Here is a 17,663-nt window from a genome sequence, read left to right as displayed (position 1 = left end):
GAAACAAACAGAATGGAGACACTTTCCTCCAGGAAACATGACTCACGAATTCCATATCTCAGTTGATTTAGTTGCATGATTCGGATTTATTCAAAATCATTAACTACAAAAATTAGTTGGATACAAAACCCTTGAAAATTATTTGAACAATTCAGTTTCCCCGAAATCATTCAGATCATATAATTTTTCTTTAAAAACTTGTTTGAATCTAAATAAATTGTGATACAAGTCAAATATTATGGATACAAAACACTAACACAAATTGTTTAAATTTAAATCAGGAAACCCCCTTCCAGTTCAATATTATAGACAAGAAAAGAGTAAAAATGGTATAAGAAAATGAAGAACAGAGGGAAAATCATGAATTAGATGAGTACGCATCAAGCAAAACACTTAGGATGACTTTCTCCCACACAACCTACAATATCCAATACTCTCAAATTGTCTTTTGCTGTCAATCAAATGATTTATGAAATCAAAAGAGAATTACTAGTTCTCCAACAATAGAACTTATTCAAAAGAAAATTACTAGTTCTCCAACAATAGAACTTATTCATTTCCTCCAAGGATCAGCTGCATGGTAAACTTACGGCCCTATCTGCAATTGGTACCTACAAAAGTATAAAAATGAATATTAAAGAGACTGAAAACAGTCGCATCTATACACAGTTACAAGTTCAAAAAACATGGAACTTCATTCTCCATGTCGATTATGCACCAAAAACCATTGAAATACGTTACAAGCTTACCTGAGATTCCATGACTGAAACAATGAACAAGACTACATGCACGAATGTAAATATTGAAATAATTTACAGGCTCACATGAGCTTCACTCTCCTCCCTATCAAGGTTGCAACCCAAAATAATTGAAACTACAAACAAGCCTACATAAACCACAAACCTCGTCTATTTGCATTAGCACCTGAAAATCTTGCAACTATTAAGCTTGATTCATAACACATGCACCAATGGCAGTACTGCCTTCAACATGTGTTCTACAAAATAATCCATCATTAAAAGCAAGCCAAACAAACAATATGAAATTGAAAAAACAAATTGATAACATGAAAAAGTAAAATTTGAAGATGATGTTCTGTTGTTTCAATTGTCATTCAGCACCATCCATAGTGCTTACATTGACTGGTTACATCACATCAGATGTAAGCATAAAACCCAAAAAGTTCCAACCATCAAAATTCCATTGATAAGTACCACAAATGGACTTTAATGACGTGTCTTGAAAACCATATAATGAAACACATAGATTCCAGACCAAGAAAATATCATTACCCTCTAGGAGGTCATGGGGACTTGTATTTTTCTAAAGTCATTACTCAGTCTTGGTTATAGTGTTAAAACTTCAAGCAGATGAACATCTATCAAGGTGAAGGAGACAAAACATCTTTAATCACGAGCTGACAAAGAAAGGTCAAAACCTTACCATCCTCATCTCATTTTTCACCTTCAATACTGATTTGATGGTTTAGAACAAAAATTTTGGATTTAAACTCACTCCTCAAAACTTAGAATACAATACAGACTCACAAACCACCATTAGTACAAAAAATGCAACTCCAATAACCACCACTAATACATCTGAACTAGGGTAGGAGTCACAGTAAGAAGAAGAATTTGCTGTGATGAAAGTAATATATATTTCAATACTAAACTCCGGAATTAGTCATCCAAAAACATGCAACATATCATTGTTAAAAGAAATATGGACGGGAATATAGACCCAACAACTATTAGATGTAGAGCCTCAGCCCTCATTAATATCAAATCTCCCAAAAAAGGCCACACCACACAGTGTAGGTTGCAAAGTACTAGAACAAGAATGTGGAACTAGATCTCTAGAGCTAACACGTAATTCAGCATATATTGATGAATTTTACAATTTTCTAATAATAACAACAGCTGACAATTTTTTAACAAAGTACCAGGAAACAAAATTTTTACTCATACCTTTTCAGCTTTCATCTACATGAAAGCAAGCAACCATTGTCACTCATTTATTTGGAACATCAAGGGTATCTGATATGTTTTTGGAAGAGCATGTAGATGAAGGATCTTGTCGGTGACTGATATCACCTCTCGGCTGGTTTGTCTGAATTATCTTACCAAACAACTTAAACGAATGCACATCAGATTTTTCTGTTTTGCCACTAGATATTGCTGGGGTGCTACTAGACTTTGCTGCTGGGCTACAATTATGATTGCCACTGTGTTCATTGCCAAAGAAATGCACACTACTTTGACTGTTTGGCGTTGAGTCATCATATTGTGACGTACTACCAAGGGTCAAATCAGTGGATACACAACTGGACTTGGTTGTAACATTCCCATACAAATCATCAGTTGCTTTAGTGGCCACATTCCCATATAAACTAGTAGATGCTTTGGTTGCTTCATTCCCATACAAATGATCAGATTGATGTTGATAACATAAAGAATTTGATAAATCTGATACACAATGTGAATCTTGCCTGGCTCCCTGCATGCCCACAGTAAGATGGTCATAACTACACAATGATTGTCTCATGTCCCTTATCCCAGAATCAGTTAATCCAGCCACAAGAGAGAATTGTGTCTGAATTGTTGAAAATGGCGTCTGAACTGTTGACGTGGGTGCAACTAATTCAACTTGCCATGGGCTTACTTTCTTTCGGTTTTGCATAACTTCAGGCTCATCCCAAGTAACCTGAAAAAATAATCGTAAGAATGACACAAACAACTTATGGAATAAAAAATATGTTCGGCAAGTGAATAGCCATAAATAGTTTTATAATGTATTTTCCTAAATAGGAGGAGAGGGATACGTTAGGAGAAGTGGTGAGAAATGATAACCTTAGGAGAAGTGGTGAGAAAGGATATGTATAGCTTAGGCCTTGTATATAGCATGGCCTTGAACAGAACTGATTGGAGGGCAAGAATCCATGTAGCCGACCCCATTTAGTTGGGACAAGGCTTATTGTTGTTGTTGTTGTAGGAGGAGGAGAGGGATACGTTCTTCTAATATCTTAGAAAAAAATAACATTCATGTCCCTGTTTTTTGAACTTTCAAGTCATAAGAGCATATGTTCATTAAAGCTACTCAAAAAATTATACGAAAATCCATTAAGAGAGTAAAAGGCACACAGATCTATGGCCGACATCTAGACGCACAAAGAGCCTGGACCTTCGGATCCATAACATGCTTTAAATATCCGACGATCTAGCTCTTTGTCGTCCATCCAACAGCTAGACGGATGGAGTTGGACACAGAGGATCTAGATCCAAAAGTCAATTATGGATTATGAGATTTTTTTTTCTATTCATTTAAATAAAAATAGATTTCACAATAAATACCAAACATACACGCAAATGAAATATTGTCAAAAACATGAGAAATAAAATTTATACCAAAAAGACTCTAAATACCAAACATCATTAGCAATCAAATAAAGTAGATTCTAAAAAAGAAAATTTCCTCCGGGAAATTCTAACCATATAATTAAAAAATGAAATATTGTCAAAAACATGAGAAATAAAATTTATACCAAAAAGACTCTAAATACCAAACATCATTAGCAATCAAATAAAGTAGATTCTAAAAAAGAAAATTTCCTCCGGGAAATTCTAACCATATAATTAAAAACTAATATTCCTTATAAGAAACTGTACAAAACATAAATCCTACACAGAAAACCTACAAGAACACAACACTATGAATCAGAAGATACAACTAAGATTCACCTCAAGCATGCGCCATGGAGACCACCTCCATAAGTGAGGATCTTGAATTGTAACAGATGAAACAGTACCCTGATAGTGTGACACCTTAGGTGGACGTTCTGTCTCTACAGCCATCTTCACCCGCATTCCAACCATCCAAATAATATTCCTAGATTCTTCCACAATCTCTGCTTTCACTATAAAATCCGAACTGGTTGCCGGATAATAAACAATTTCAAAAGGGCTACCTGCCCTTGCTAATTCAGCAGCTTTCACCACTGAATCAGCCGAAACCTTTTCCCCGGAGGAACTGTAAAACCCGTCACCATTGTCCGACACCTCTTCCAATGTCAGCACCCCAGAACTACTCGGCTTATTTGGAGAGTAAAATCGCTCAGAATCCATTCTATTAGTCCTGGTACCACGTCTGATTCCAATGAAAAGATTCCCATAAATTTTCTTCATGAAAACTACTGAATCACCTGCTACAAGCTTCTTTTCATTCACAAATTTACTCCATCCAGTGGTTAACAAGTGCCTTCGGGGAGTGCCACGGAATATATGTCGGAACTCCCACGTTTTTCCATGAATGTCAGTCAATTCAAGTGTCTGTACTGGTGGTTCTTTTGCATAGTTCAAAAGAGGGAAGATTGTATCAGCACAGTCCCTAGGAACCGAAAAACCTCCACCATTGTTCGCATCGCTGGGAGTGAGGATCTTAGTGAATGACTTAATTTCATCTTCACGTTGGCCAAGAAAATTTTCATCTTCACATTTTTTCATACCACTCGTTGAACCTAGTTGACTCAAAAACCCATAAGGTTGAGGTTGAAGACAAATCTTAGCAAAAACCTCGTCAGTCTCCGGACTAGCCAAGAGGAGAACAGAACGGATTCGGCAATGCACGACGGGTGCTTCAAATACAGAAGAAGAGAAAACTGGACGACCGGAGGATTGCTCAGCATGACCTTGAGGAAAGTAGTAAACCCTAGATTTAACGGCCGGGATTTCAACGGAGGTACCTGAACAAGCTTTCCATATGTTCGGATTCGCACTTGGAGGCTGCCTCGCTATCGTTAACGCCATTGTTGATTCTCTTAAAAGCTAAAAAAATAAAAAAAAGAACAGAATGAAGCGATTGAGACAGATCTGTAATGGCTTGTCTCGCTTCTTTCTCTCCTCTCTGTTTAGATTTCACAGGAGACCAGAAGCTGAGGAAGACACAAAGTGAAACGTACACAAGGCGAGGAGAGAAATAAATAGACAGTGTGCCGTCTTGGGGTCGGACTTCGGAGTTCGGAGAAGAGGCTAGTTCAATTACAATTTTGCCCCCGTACACGGCTCCGAGCCTCCGACATTCACGTTTACGACGAGACTTTTCCGCGGAACTAGATTTCTTTGTCTTCAAATGACGAAACTGCCCTTCCTCCCATTCGATATTAGAGTACGATTTTGAAGAAATCAAAGTACAACCATCAGATGGGAATCGATCTATCATCGAGACAAAGATGCACATATGAGAGGCGAGGGTTTGTTTGCCGTTTTGCCCTAATTCTGAGAAAAATGCGGGAAAGGGTATAATTTGTTCGAAAAAAGGGGACAAAAAATCCTCTTTTTTTTTTTTTTTTTCGTTTTCAGAAATTTATATAAAGTCATTTAAATTTGATTTTAAATTTTAAAATAATCTGAAACCGTCGCCTTATTCTTCTCGACGTCCGCGTGAGACATCTTCTATGAAGGAAATAGATCCATGTTTTACGGCACAAAAAGTCATTGGAGTTCCGAACATATTTGTTCTATGGCCCACATTGTTTTCTAATCCAACGGTCTTCGTAACTTTCGATCTTTGAACTAAATCTTCGTGTGACATACTGTGTCACATCACATCATAGTGACGTCATCAGTTTTAACGGTAAATCAACAATTTTTTTTGCTATGCAACGTGTCATGACTAATTACACGTCAGATAAGTGTCGCATGCCAAAAGACAAAAGCGTGTTTTTCCTTTTCATCTGAAAAGTGAGTTTCCGGAAACACCCCTTCGGGGTAATTTATTACAATCAGCCGCGGAGTATAAAGTTCAGACCCGTTTTAATTACTAGTGGTCCAATAGGGACCACTGACCCGATTACTATAAACATCTAATTACATAAAATAACCTTGGGAATATCTAAAATATTTCCCGTTTTTGAGTAAGTAATAAATAGGCCTTTTTCTCGGATAAAGAAAGTGTCAAAAGGCATATATGGTTTTGGATACATGGTTGAAGTCTTTTAGAGCTAACTTCTCGTAAAAGAAAATACCAAAAGATGAGAAAGAAGAAAAAAAAATAGTCAAAGACCAAGAATCTAGACAAAATACACGTATGCATAAAATAAATTGGACTTTTTCTATAAAAGATCTTTCGAACTGACATCAAATTTTAGGTTATTTGACTTTTCTTTTTTAGGGTTTTTAGAGATTTTTTTCTGGGTGTGATCATCAATTTTGTCATAATGGATGTGAATCATAAACCTAGGGTTACGAAGAAGGGTGGGAAAGGTGTAAAAAGATGGAAGCTCAAATCTAAAATCTTCTTGGTTTTATTGACTTTACTATTGTCATTGTGCCAGAAACACATCCACACTTTAAGGCATATATGGTTTGGATACATGGATGAAGTCTTGAAGAGCTAACTTCTCGTCAAAGAAAACACAAAAAGATGAGAAGAAAAAAAATTAGTCAGAACAAGAATCTGGACAAAATCCACGTATGCGTAAAATAAATTGGACTTTTTCTATTAAAGATCTTTCGCGCTGACATCAAGTTTTAGGTTATTTGTCTTTTCTTTTTTAGGGTTTTTAAAGATGTTTTTTGGGTGTGATCATCAACTTAGGCATAATGGATGTGAGTCATGAACCTAGGGTTACGAAGAAGGGTGGGAAAGGTGTAAAAAGATGGAAGCTCAAATCTAAAAGCTTCTTGGTTTTATTGACTCTACTATTGTCATTGTGCCAAAAGCATGGTACAATGTGTTGGCGATATATCGCCGACACAGAGAGATATATCGTCGAGTCGCTCGGGGGCGACACGACTCCCCCAGCGACATGAATTCTGCAAAAAGTTGGTGAAATATCCCCGAAATGTCGACATTTTGGCGATATATTGCCGAAAAGTCGACATAATGTCAACATTTCGGCAATATATCGCCCAATTCACAAATTTAATAAAGATTTATTCGGTTTTTCACCGATTTTTTGTTCAATTTTTGCCAAAGTGAGCAAAACCCCATGTCTGTCAACAACAAAATGTGAAACATGAACCATACTCAACATAATTGTATAATGAATTGTAAACTTTAGTACATCTATTCACTAGTTGCACATTGTGTTCTCTTTGCATTGTTTACATTAGTTTATATGAATTTTCCAAACTTTCAGTTTTACCCGTATATTGCCAGATATATGCCAATCAAAAACTTTAGATTAAGTGATGCTTCAAGCTAAAAATAATGCTCCCAATGTGTTTATTGGTCTCAAATTAGGCTACACATCAAATTTCATGTCAAAATGACCTGAAATACCCTTCGAAACAGGGGTTCGATTTTTCATCGAACCCCAACCAAAAGTCACCCGAGTACATCCACACTCTAAGATTTTGATCATGAGAAAACCTAAACTTAGAAAGAAAAAAAACCTTGAAAAGAAAGACAATACTTGTCGAGACCATGAATAGAGAAATTAATTGTAAGAATGCATTCCTCGATATATTTATTCATTATGCAAAATTAGTTTGACAATAAATGAAGAATTGATAGAGTAGGTAGGAGGGGTTTTCATGTCTCCATGCAACAATTTTGTTTCCCTCAGTCATTTTCTTGTCGATCCCACGAGTTCACTTGGAGGGGTGACAAGAAGGGCAAAGGCTACAAGTTCTTTATTGATGATCCTCCATATTGAGAAAGAATTTAGTCACAATGGTTTAGGGCATGGATCTATCAAAAACTTTTGGATGAGTTCAAGGTAGGTGAGAAAGGTAGAAGTGATCATCTCCATTCATTGTCTTTCCATCATTCGATTGCTAAGGACAAACTGAAAGAACTTAATTTTTTTATATTGAAGACGATGACTATTTCGAAGTGGAAGTGTGGAACTAGCAAACGACTTTAAAAAACAAGTTTCCATGGCTGGAGAGATAAATACATTATCCTGTCTTCCACATAAATGAACAAAGAACATGACTAGTTTGGTTATGGAGTTTAATATTAAATAAAGTGTACACTCTATTGTAGTTTAATATTAAATAAATTTTTAAAAAAGTAATATCTGTCAATTTCTTTACAAATTGGTTTGATATCCTGTTAGATTTATTTATTTAATAAATAAAATGAAGATTTTAAATTCTCATAATTATGATGTGGCCTAAATATTATTGGTAATTACAACTTAATTCAAGGTAAGCATCTTGATAATTGTTTGGTGGTTATGTGGAGGTGTTAGATGGGAACATTGTTTCTACAGGGCTTATTTGAACCTGTATTCTGAGAAGAAAACATTACAACAAATGGCTCATTTGAACATATATAAAATATTACAGAAGTTTTATGTGAACTCTACTCCCAGTTTTATTGGCAAAAAAAATCATTGTCTTTCCATCATTTGGTTGTTAAGAAAAAACTTAAAGAACTGGATTTTTTCAACATTGAAGACGATGATTTTTTAGGAGAGGAACTAACAAACAACTTCCAAAACAAAAGTTTTCATGACTAGAGATATAAGTACATTATCTTATCTTCTGTATAATTGAACAAAGAACATGAATATTTTAGTTATGGAGTTCCATATCAAGTAAATTGTATACTCTGTTGTAATTCTTGCATTTCCTATTCCCCAAACGAAAACACAAAAACAAGATTCTAATTTTGTTTGTCTTTTGATTTTTTAAAAGAACTAACGTTCATCCGAGTCACTTCACGCGTATATTGACTATATCATCAGTGGACAACTTTGTATATATAACGAGAGACTTCCCCCTTGATCCCAAGGAGATTCTAACTCTTTGACCCCGACCAGTTAGGAGCTAAAAGTTAAAAAAATAAACATGCTCGAAGTTGCAATTATGGTTGGGACTTGGGATTCACATTACACATTCGGATCGCATTTTTCGCAAATCAAAAGGTCTTCTGTTAGTCTCTTTCATGGTGGTTCGATGTATGCGCTTCTCGAAACCGGGTCAAACAGCTACATCTCCGAAAATATGGCGTTGTTTTCTTCAAGAAAAAAAAAATGTAGTTGCGTGGGTGTAATGGTTCAAGCTTTACTCAAGATACAACTCAAAGCAACGAAACCCTAAGCTTCATCTCTCTCCTCTCTGCAACGAAACCCTAAGCGAGTTTTGAAGAACAAGCGCTGCCGCTTCTTGAGGCGGAGAGCCTCTGTCTCTCCGCAGGCTCTCCGCGTCTGCTGTTTTTTGTCCTCCTCATCTCTCCGTCTTTCTCCACTATCTTCATCTCCTTCACCTCCTTCATCTCTCCTATCCCCATCTCACCGCTATCTTTTCTTTTTTTTCCCCCTTTGTTTTCTCTTTTCTTTCCTGTCTTCTTCGTATTTGTCTCTCACCGCCCCTATCTGTTGATTTTCCATCTGTTTCTTTCTCCTTTCTTCCTTGTGTCTTCGTTTTCGTGCATTTTGAAGTTTTCGTTTAAAGAAAAAAAAAGTAAAAATGGTTGATGTGAGCTTTGGTTATGCATTCTGCGGATTTGAAAGTTCTACTGAGGCAAGCGTCTGGTGGTCTTCACCTTCTGTTGCTGGTTTTTGTTTTTGCGACTTCCACAAATAGCAGTTTCAGAATCGAGATCCAGCCCCATGTGCTTGATGGACTCATCCTCTTTCGGATCCACAGCAGCTACAACGTTCTGTGCAATACTATTACCACTGCTTCGACAACAGAGTCTCCACCCTTGTGGTGTGTTTTGTCTCCGTCTTTGTCTTTGTGGCGTGTTTACCTTGCTGCGACAACGAGTCTCCGCACTTGTGGCGTGACCCTTGTGGCATGTTTTGTCTCCGTCTTTGTGGCGTGTTATGTCTCCGCCCTTGTGGTGTGTCGATCTCCACCTATATGGTGTGTTTCCGCCTCTTTGGGCGTTAATGGAGGATACCGATCTCCACCTATATGGTGTGTTTCCGCCTCTTTGAGCGTTAATGGAGGATACGTATATTGTATCCATTGTGTTTATTGTATCCATTGTGCTTAATTGTTATTGTGGTTGTTATAACCATTATTCTAAAGGTTTATTGTGACCCATCTTTTAGTTTGGATGACCCTATCTATTGCATGTATTGCATTTACGACAACTCGGTCAATTTCTATTCCTTGGTTCGAATCGAACCTTGTATTTCCTTTGGAATTTCCTTTGGACCTTAAAGTCTTTTAACTTCTTACAAAAAAAACCAAAGTGTGTGTAATGGTTCAGATTTAAATAGAATGTTTTTTCTGAATATTACGACATGTGTTCAGTATTTCTACTATTCTAATGTATGGTTTGATTTTCCTAAATTACCCTATTGGAGTAATTTATTGCAATCAAATGTGGTCGATGGTTTTGGTTTGCTGGTGGTTTAGCTGGACCAAACCCAATTTGTGAACAATCCAAAAATATACAAAATAAGAGTAAATTACATAAACACCCCTGTAATGTAAAGAAAAGTCATGTTTTTATTCAACTTTAACAAACTTGCAAGAGCTCTTGCTGACGTCTACAATTGTGTGTAACAGAAGATTGATAAATAATTATTCATAATTTATTAAACCACAAAAAAAAAAAAAAAAAACTCTTGTCCCAACTAAATGTGATCGATTATATAGATTTTTGCTTTTCAATCAGTTATGTTCAAGGTCATGCTAGAGTTTACTTGTAACTCTTCTAGTTCATTCGATCTAGATTATATTACTTTTCAGTACAGAGGGGATCTATAGGTCTCTGTTGAACGTGACTGTATCAACTCAAACGACTTTCTCAAAGCTTATCATCAATGGAAACAATTCTCATGATCATTCCTTATATATCTTTCATAGTTTTACCACTCATCTATCTTAGTATCTTTATTTCTGCTATACTGAGTTTATCTATATGATTTTTTTTAATAGCCCAACACTCTGCATTGTACATCATAATTGGTCGAACGACGGTCATATATAATTTTCCTTTAAGCTTTAAAGGAATACGTCGATCACACAAAGCCCTGAATGCAACTCTTCACTTCATCATTCATATTTTAATTCTTTGGGAAACACAATCCTCTATATCACATTTTTTTTTTAATTAAATCTAGGTATTTTAAACAATCACTTTGAGGAATCTCCTTATTGTCAAATTTCACCACCTCATCTTCTGCCCGATCATGACTGAAGTTACAAAGTAGATATTTTGTCTTTGTTCTACTTAATTTAAAGCATCTTGATTCAAAAAGTTGTTCTCCATGATTCTAACTTGACATTAATCTCCACTTGAGTCTTATCTATTAACACAATATTATTAGAAAAAAGCATGTACCAAAAAACCCATCTTGAATGTCTTTGGTTAATTCATCAATTGTAAGTGTAAATAAATATGGATTTAAAGTTGATCTTTAATGTAAACCAACTGTAATTGAAAATTCATTAATTTATCCCTCTATTATTCTTACACATGTCACTAAACCATCATACATATTCTTAAATATATTTACATATTTATTTGCAACATTTGTTTTCTTTTGTACTTGTCAAATTAATGCTCTAGGTACTCTATCGTAAGCCTTTTATAGGTCAATAAATACCATATAAAGGCCTTTCCTATAGTCTATATACCTTTACAAAAGTCTCTTAATTAGGTAAATTACCTCCATCGTAGATCTTATAAAAGAATATCTTATTAAATTGTAAAGACATTTCCAAACAGAAAAACCTGATATTGTTGCCCTTGAAGCCTTATGGACGAACAAAATTTAACGGAACATATTAACATTTAGAATTTGTGAATTCGAGTGTCAATCATCTTTTGGATAAATAATTAAATTCATAGCCAAAAGCAAGAAAAGCAAAGGGAGAAAAGCACACAAAACGCAATCAAAAGCAAAGAAGGCAACAGAGGCTAAAAAGAAAAAATTGCTTTATTAGTCATGTGCATTTACCATCAAGCGAAATTTTGGTCTGTCGGATTCAATCTCCGTGGAGATTGAGTTCTCGATCATTGAATTTCAATGGTCAAGATTGAGATTTCGATTTTATAGTACAAAATATTTAGCTTGACCGTCCTTCGCATTTAATATGCAGAACTAAAGCAAAGTCCGGATTAATAGCTGACACTAAGCCTTACAACAAAGCTAAAAAGACGAGCTGAGGACAGAAAAATAAAAAACAAAATAAAATGGAAAGCGCTATGCAATAACCAATAAGATAAATTTGGCCAAAAGACGAAGCTACAATACTAAGGTTGCGTTTGTTTGCCAAGGTGGGGTGGGAAAAAATGGGTGGGAAAAATAAACATGTAGGTCCCATGTGTAGTGAGGTGAGGGAGAAGGAAAGGAAAAGGATTTGTGGAAAAGTGATAGGGTGGGTCCCACTTTTTACTTTTCCCAACTTTCCCACAAAATCCCACCAAATATGTGAGGTTTTAAAATGGCATGGAGTGGAAAAGTTAGGCTGCCACATCAGCAGACAAGTTTCCTTGAATCAAGGAAACTTGTCTCCCACTTTCCCACCCCAAGCAACCAAACAATCTACCATTTTAAGATTTAAAGGAAAAGTAAAAAATCTACACTGTTTTCAAGAATTTTCCTACCCCTTTTTTCCCACCCCACATTTTTCCAGCAAACAAACGCAGCCTAAGCCAAAAGGTAGAAAGAAAAAAGCTTATATTATGATTCAAAGAGGCAAGTTTCTTTAATGGGTTGAAGTCTTTATTATTGTGGACACTTTTCTTCTTTTCAAAAGACATGAAATTCAACGAGGTCTCCATCAATTTGATGATATAGCCGTTTGCAAATGCAGTTTCTTTTCCTGCACCCATCACAATCACAACCATGGTGTTGAAATTTTGGTTTATCATAAAACAGAGAGAATCAAATTCTGCCGTTAAACCATAAATTCACTATTCAAGTGAGAATCCGAAAAAGGAAAATTCGAACTCATTATCTACCATATAGAAAAAACCTGAACACACAAACTAAATCAAAACCGTAAATCAATATCTGGAAAAACGAAAAGCCGGTCCCAATAATCATGGGAAAGTGTTCAAAATAAGATATGCAATGCATGTAAGAGATAACAAACTTACTTTTCTTATTAAAGCCTCAACAACCTAAGGACAGAGACCATAACTACTAACAAAAAAGAGCAACAAAACTCATGAGATGCCAAACCAGCAGCACGACACATACGAGATAGTAACGAACTACTGAGTACTGATACCCCATTCCCAAACATACAAATCTACACCTACTAATAAGAAACATGGATAATACTTTTTATGCCAATCCAGTATCTTCGCAATGTTTTCTCAGGCTATATTATTACTCCTCCTCCGATTCAGATTCTGCACTCTGAAGCCACTCAATGAAAGGTTTCACATTCTTCCAGATTGGGGAGCTCTTGTTGCTTCCACTTAGGCCTCGCTTATACCACCGTAAGATGGTTTCTTCCACCAGAATATCAGTATCGTACAGGGTCTTTAGAGCAATGGCAACCTCCTTCACCACTTCAGGGCCTGCTTTCCCACACAATTCCTCAATTGCCACCAAAAGACGCATTTGTGCTTCATCTTCCCCAGTTACAGCAGCAGCTAGGTAATTCTTCTTCTTGGCCAATTCTTTGGCAAATCCCTTCTCCACACCACTAAAGAGAGCTTCAAACAGAGCATTCATAACTTCCTGGGGTGTGCCTGGCAAGGATCCCAAGGTAGACTGGAGCTGGCTCACAGTGCATCCTTTTTTCAGACACCCTTTAATATCCTTCACCAGCCTTTCCTGGGAGTTCTCTACAACAGTCCCATTCTCCCCTTTATTGTGGTCAGGTTTTACTTCTGCTTCAGGTGTTTTGCTAACAACTTCGGTTTTCTTTGGTTTTGGCTTTTCTTCTTCAGTGGTCGAAAGCATAACCATCTCTGCCGTCGCTGAACTCAACTGCTCCTGAATACGCTGACGAGCTGCCTCAATTGATGTGTCAGTCTGCCACTGAATGTCATCATCACCATCATCATCATTAGCTTCATTTTCATCAGCTTGGCTGCGAGCAGGCGACCGATCCTCATCCGAAACATTTGCCTTCTTCTTGGTTGAAGCTTTAGAGACTACATCCTTAGAGGAAACCTTCTTCTTCACGTCTTTCTTAAGCTTCTTCTGCTCCTCATCAGCAGCCTCACCTTCCTTGAGTCGTTCTTTCTCAGCCCTCCTCATTGCTTTCTTATCTTTGGCTCCCTTCTTTGATTCAGGGGGGTTCTTGATTATGAAGGTTGTGAGTTTGTCCCTCATGTCAACATCAGAAAGATAACCACAGGCAGCACATTTGAGGGTGATCATCTGGGTCTTAGTAATAACTATCTCTGTCTCAGGGTTCCCACACCCATAACACTGGACATATTTCTTGATAAAGTTCTCAAGAAGCCCTGCGAGTTTTGCAGTGTCATGAGCGCCATTCACTAGGGATACGCCTGTTTTGTCATCGAATTTAGATTGGGCTCCTAGTTCACAACCGAAATACTTTGTGGTGTATGAAGCAGGTCTTGCCAAAGCTTTTGCAATATCTACCATGTTGACAACATTGGTCTTGATGCCATTTCCCCTTCCTTCAATCTTAGTTATCATTCTTGGCATCTTATACCTGTAAAATGCATCATCACTGTTTGAAGCACCAATGTTTTGCAACGCCATCTTTGTTACTCACAACACAACGCTACAAGAGATATATTAGAGAGAGCAGAAGCTAGAGTTGAAACTTTCTGGAATGGATGGGTTTTTATTTTTAAGCAGGCCGCTATGCCTTCCGAAAGAGTGAGGCTGCATCCAATAGCAACCCTGATAATGAGTTAAATCCTGAAATGGCCCGAGATGCATGCAGTGTCTGTTCTTTTCCCCTGGAGTAGGACAGTACTCTCCGAGAAGCCCAACCGATCCCAAATAGAGAGAGGCCCGTTCAGACATAAAAGATGGTTCAAACTTGACAAGCTCCACTTTGGCGAGACCTATAGCAGAGCAAACTGCAGGTTGATAACAAACCAGTTTAGAACCTAAAATAGTAAAACATATCAAACTATTTGTATATAAACAGGTTCATTCAATACAAAATGCAGATATCATATTCTTCTACTTAATGACAATAGAGCTGGCATAAATTTTACGTGCAAGGATTTTTAACAACCATAAAAACGAAGTAATGTCTACCACTATTACGAAACTATATAAAGACATCAAAGACTTCTTTTGCTGCCCCCCTTCAAAAATAATACTGTTTCTAAGATTTCAAAAAAAGGAATGCATGACAAGCAGCAAAGACATGTCTCATCATTTCCTGTCACTAAGTAGACACATGTGGTGAATATAATGTCAACTACACAATGCAACCAATACTAAGAATGTACTTAGAATTAGCTGAAACTATAAGCATTACCAAGGATGTACCAAAAAAAGAGACTTAATAAATTCCCTACATTAACAAATTCTAGCCCACTACTGAATTGAACAAAATTAGTCACCATGCAATAACTATCAAGCTAGTCCAAGGGATAATAAACATGATATCTAAAAGACAAGCTAGAAAAATAACTCAGCATCTAGCAAAATGTGCAACCATGCCCAGTGTCAGGACAATTATTGTTGCATCAGGTCCCATCGAAACAGTAGTTCTACTACCTACTGATGAAAACTTTACCTATAAAAGAAGAAAGAGAGGGGAGGGAGGGAAGCTATATCTATCATCAGCTCAGTCAACTAGAATATAATCTCAGAAAAGCAAATTCACCGGTCAATAATGCCAAACTAATCATGAAAGGCTAAGACCTCGATAAAGCTTCAACCACAAGAACAAAACAAACTTGGAGAAAAATAAGATAATCAGTAGTATTCAGGTTTTAAAATCTTATTTGGGAGATTGATAATCAAAATAAGATCCGACCAGAAAACCAGGCCCATATCAGAATGTACTATGATTACAATAAAACTAATCCACACAATCCTAAATTAAATTCCATACAAGGCTCTTTAACATCTAGATATACAAGATCAGCTTCAATTAATATCTAATCTAGATCAACCATACGAACACTGAAAATCCTGACACAGACGAATTTTAAAAAACTTATATAGGTAACAACTGAATCAATAGGTGAACAACAGAATACATTGAAATGAAAAATAAGATATAAGAAATAAACATATTTATTTAAGGTTTCAAAAGAAACCGACAATCAAACAATGTAACTAATCCGTCGTCAAATTCAAAGGAGCATCGAAGAACTAATTTTCATGAATTAAGAACGAAGAAAACAAGCTGCATCGTAGATATTAGAGAAATTTTTACAGATAGAGGGTTCAAAGAAGCAAACACCTACACCAATCGAATGAAACGATTGAGATGTTACATACGAACCAAACTATACAAAATCTGTATGAAAACGAATTAGGGATCTATAAAAAAAGAAGAAAAAGTTACCTTCAGTTCATGAAACGATGAACCCTAGCCTCTCCGAGTCCCCTTGGCTTCACGGGAAGGTTTGGAGGATTGAGGAATTGAGGAGAGCTTTATATAATCGCTTCCAAGAAGCGACAACCCAAGAAAACCCTATTCGTTAATATGACTAGGGCGGCAGTGAATTTACCTATAATTTTCCTAAAATCAACTATTATCACTTTTTTAGTATGACAAAATTACCCTTTCGTTTTGAATTTGTTTTGACGATTTGAGCTGGCATTAGCTGCACGATTTTGTCGAAAGAATGGTTAGGATTGTTTAGAAAATGCAAATTACTGAAACAGCCTTGTTTGATCGAGGAATTCCACCTTGTTTGGTTGTTCGTTGAATCACTGTTGTGGCGAGGATGAGCCGGTAGTCTGACTTTCTTTTAATTACAATAAAAATTGAGGAGCTTTCAGTCATTTTCCATTGGGTCAATTAGAGTTGATGTGAAAGCGATATTTCTTTACTACCTTCCAGAAATACCCCTAGTTGTCGGGAAGATTCCTTTGAAAATCTCTTCGAAGTTTGAATTTTTAAGGATTATTTTAGACTTTTCTCCAACGTTATCATTCTGTGGTGAGTCACTGATGACCATCTCTTAGAAAGACAATCAATGGGTTTCTAGAATTGGATAAAATTACGAATATAACCCTAAATGAGCCGACATAGGACTCCTTGCTTTGTGAGTACGTTAATGAAAAGATGAAGATGAAAGCAATGTTTAAAGTATCGGTATCGAGTATCGTATCAGTCAGGTGATTTTAAATGACATATCGTCCTCTATCAAGTATTGTTCGCTCTGATTAATGTATTTTATTATTATTCAATAGAGAGACGTATCGAGATGTATCATATCGCTTAGATCAAATATGGATATGTATCAACTAGTATCGTATGGTATCATGGGATACTTTAAATCTTGGATGAAAGGCGGTTGTTCTTCTCTTTTGGTTCCATGAACACACTTCAAGGATTTACTCGGTATGATATTTAACTCTTAGGGGTAAAACCGGTTTTCTCTTTTTATTTGTCAACTTCTGCGTTTTAGGTGTTATTACGACTTACGAGTGAATTTGAAACACTCTCTCAGGGAGCATATTCCAACGAGAACAATATGCTCTTTTGACATTTTTTTCACCGCACAGTAGTACTGGGGATCACGTATAAATATCAGTGAATCAAAGGTAGAACTTTGAAGTAGGTCTTACATAGACCCATCGTTTTTTTAGGATAGATAAGCATTTTTTTCTCTCTCCTTAC

At 36.4% G+C, this 17,663-nt stretch overlaps 2 protein-coding genes across 2 annotated transcripts; both read right to left on the bottom strand.

Moving 5' to 3' along the window:
• Positions 1-202: 202 nt before the first annotated feature.
• LOC149021220 (auxin response factor 17-like) lies at positions 203-4,929 on the bottom strand. The gene is made up of 3 exons (XM_089149483.1): positions 3,738-4,929; positions 1,968-2,703; positions 203-611 (listed from the first exon to the last, which is right to left on the bottom strand). Exons 1-2 carry the CDS (start codon positions 4,800-4,802, stop codon positions 2,011-2,013), a joined length of 1,758 nt encoding a protein of 585 aa, XP_089005609.1. The 5' UTR covers positions 4,803-4,929; the 3' UTR covers positions 203-611; positions 1,968-2,010.
• A 7,888-nt stretch (positions 4,930-12,817) lies between these two features.
• On the bottom strand, positions 12,818-16,511 carry LOC149021219 (putative eukaryotic translation initiation factor 5-2). Its single transcript, XM_089149482.1, has 2 exons — positions 16,380-16,511; positions 12,818-14,928 (listed from the first exon to the last, which is right to left on the bottom strand). The coding sequence occupies exon 2, from the start codon at positions 14,600-14,602 to the stop codon at positions 13,247-13,249; it is 1,356 nt and encodes a 451-aa protein (XP_089005608.1). The 5' UTR covers positions 14,603-14,928; positions 16,380-16,511; the 3' UTR covers positions 12,818-13,246.
• Between the last annotated feature and the right edge of the window lie 1,152 nt (positions 16,512-17,663).

This window comes from Hakea prostrata, chromosome 3, assembly GCF_041222555.1.
Source record: "Hakea prostrata isolate BN-2017 chromosome 3, UWA_Hpros_2, whole genome shotgun sequence".
NCBI classification, from domain to species: Eukaryota; Viridiplantae; Streptophyta; class Magnoliopsida; order Proteales; family Proteaceae; genus Hakea; species Hakea prostrata.
The sequence above is the reverse complement of the archived record's forward strand: the minus strand, read 5'-3'. Positions and strand labels throughout refer to the sequence as shown.

Coding starts and splice junctions, on each gene's coding strand:
- LOC149021220 (XM_089149483.1), bottom strand. CDS start 4,802: ATGGCGTTAACGATAGCGAGGCAGCCTCCAAGTGCGAATCCGAACATA. Junction 2,704..3,737: donor CTCCATGGCGCATGCTTGAG/GTGAATCTTAGT, acceptor TTATTTTTTCAG/GTTACTTGGGATGAGCCTGA.
- LOC149021219 (XM_089149482.1), bottom strand. CDS start 14,602: ATGGCGTTGCAAAACATTGGTGCTTCAAACAGTGATGATGCATTTTAC.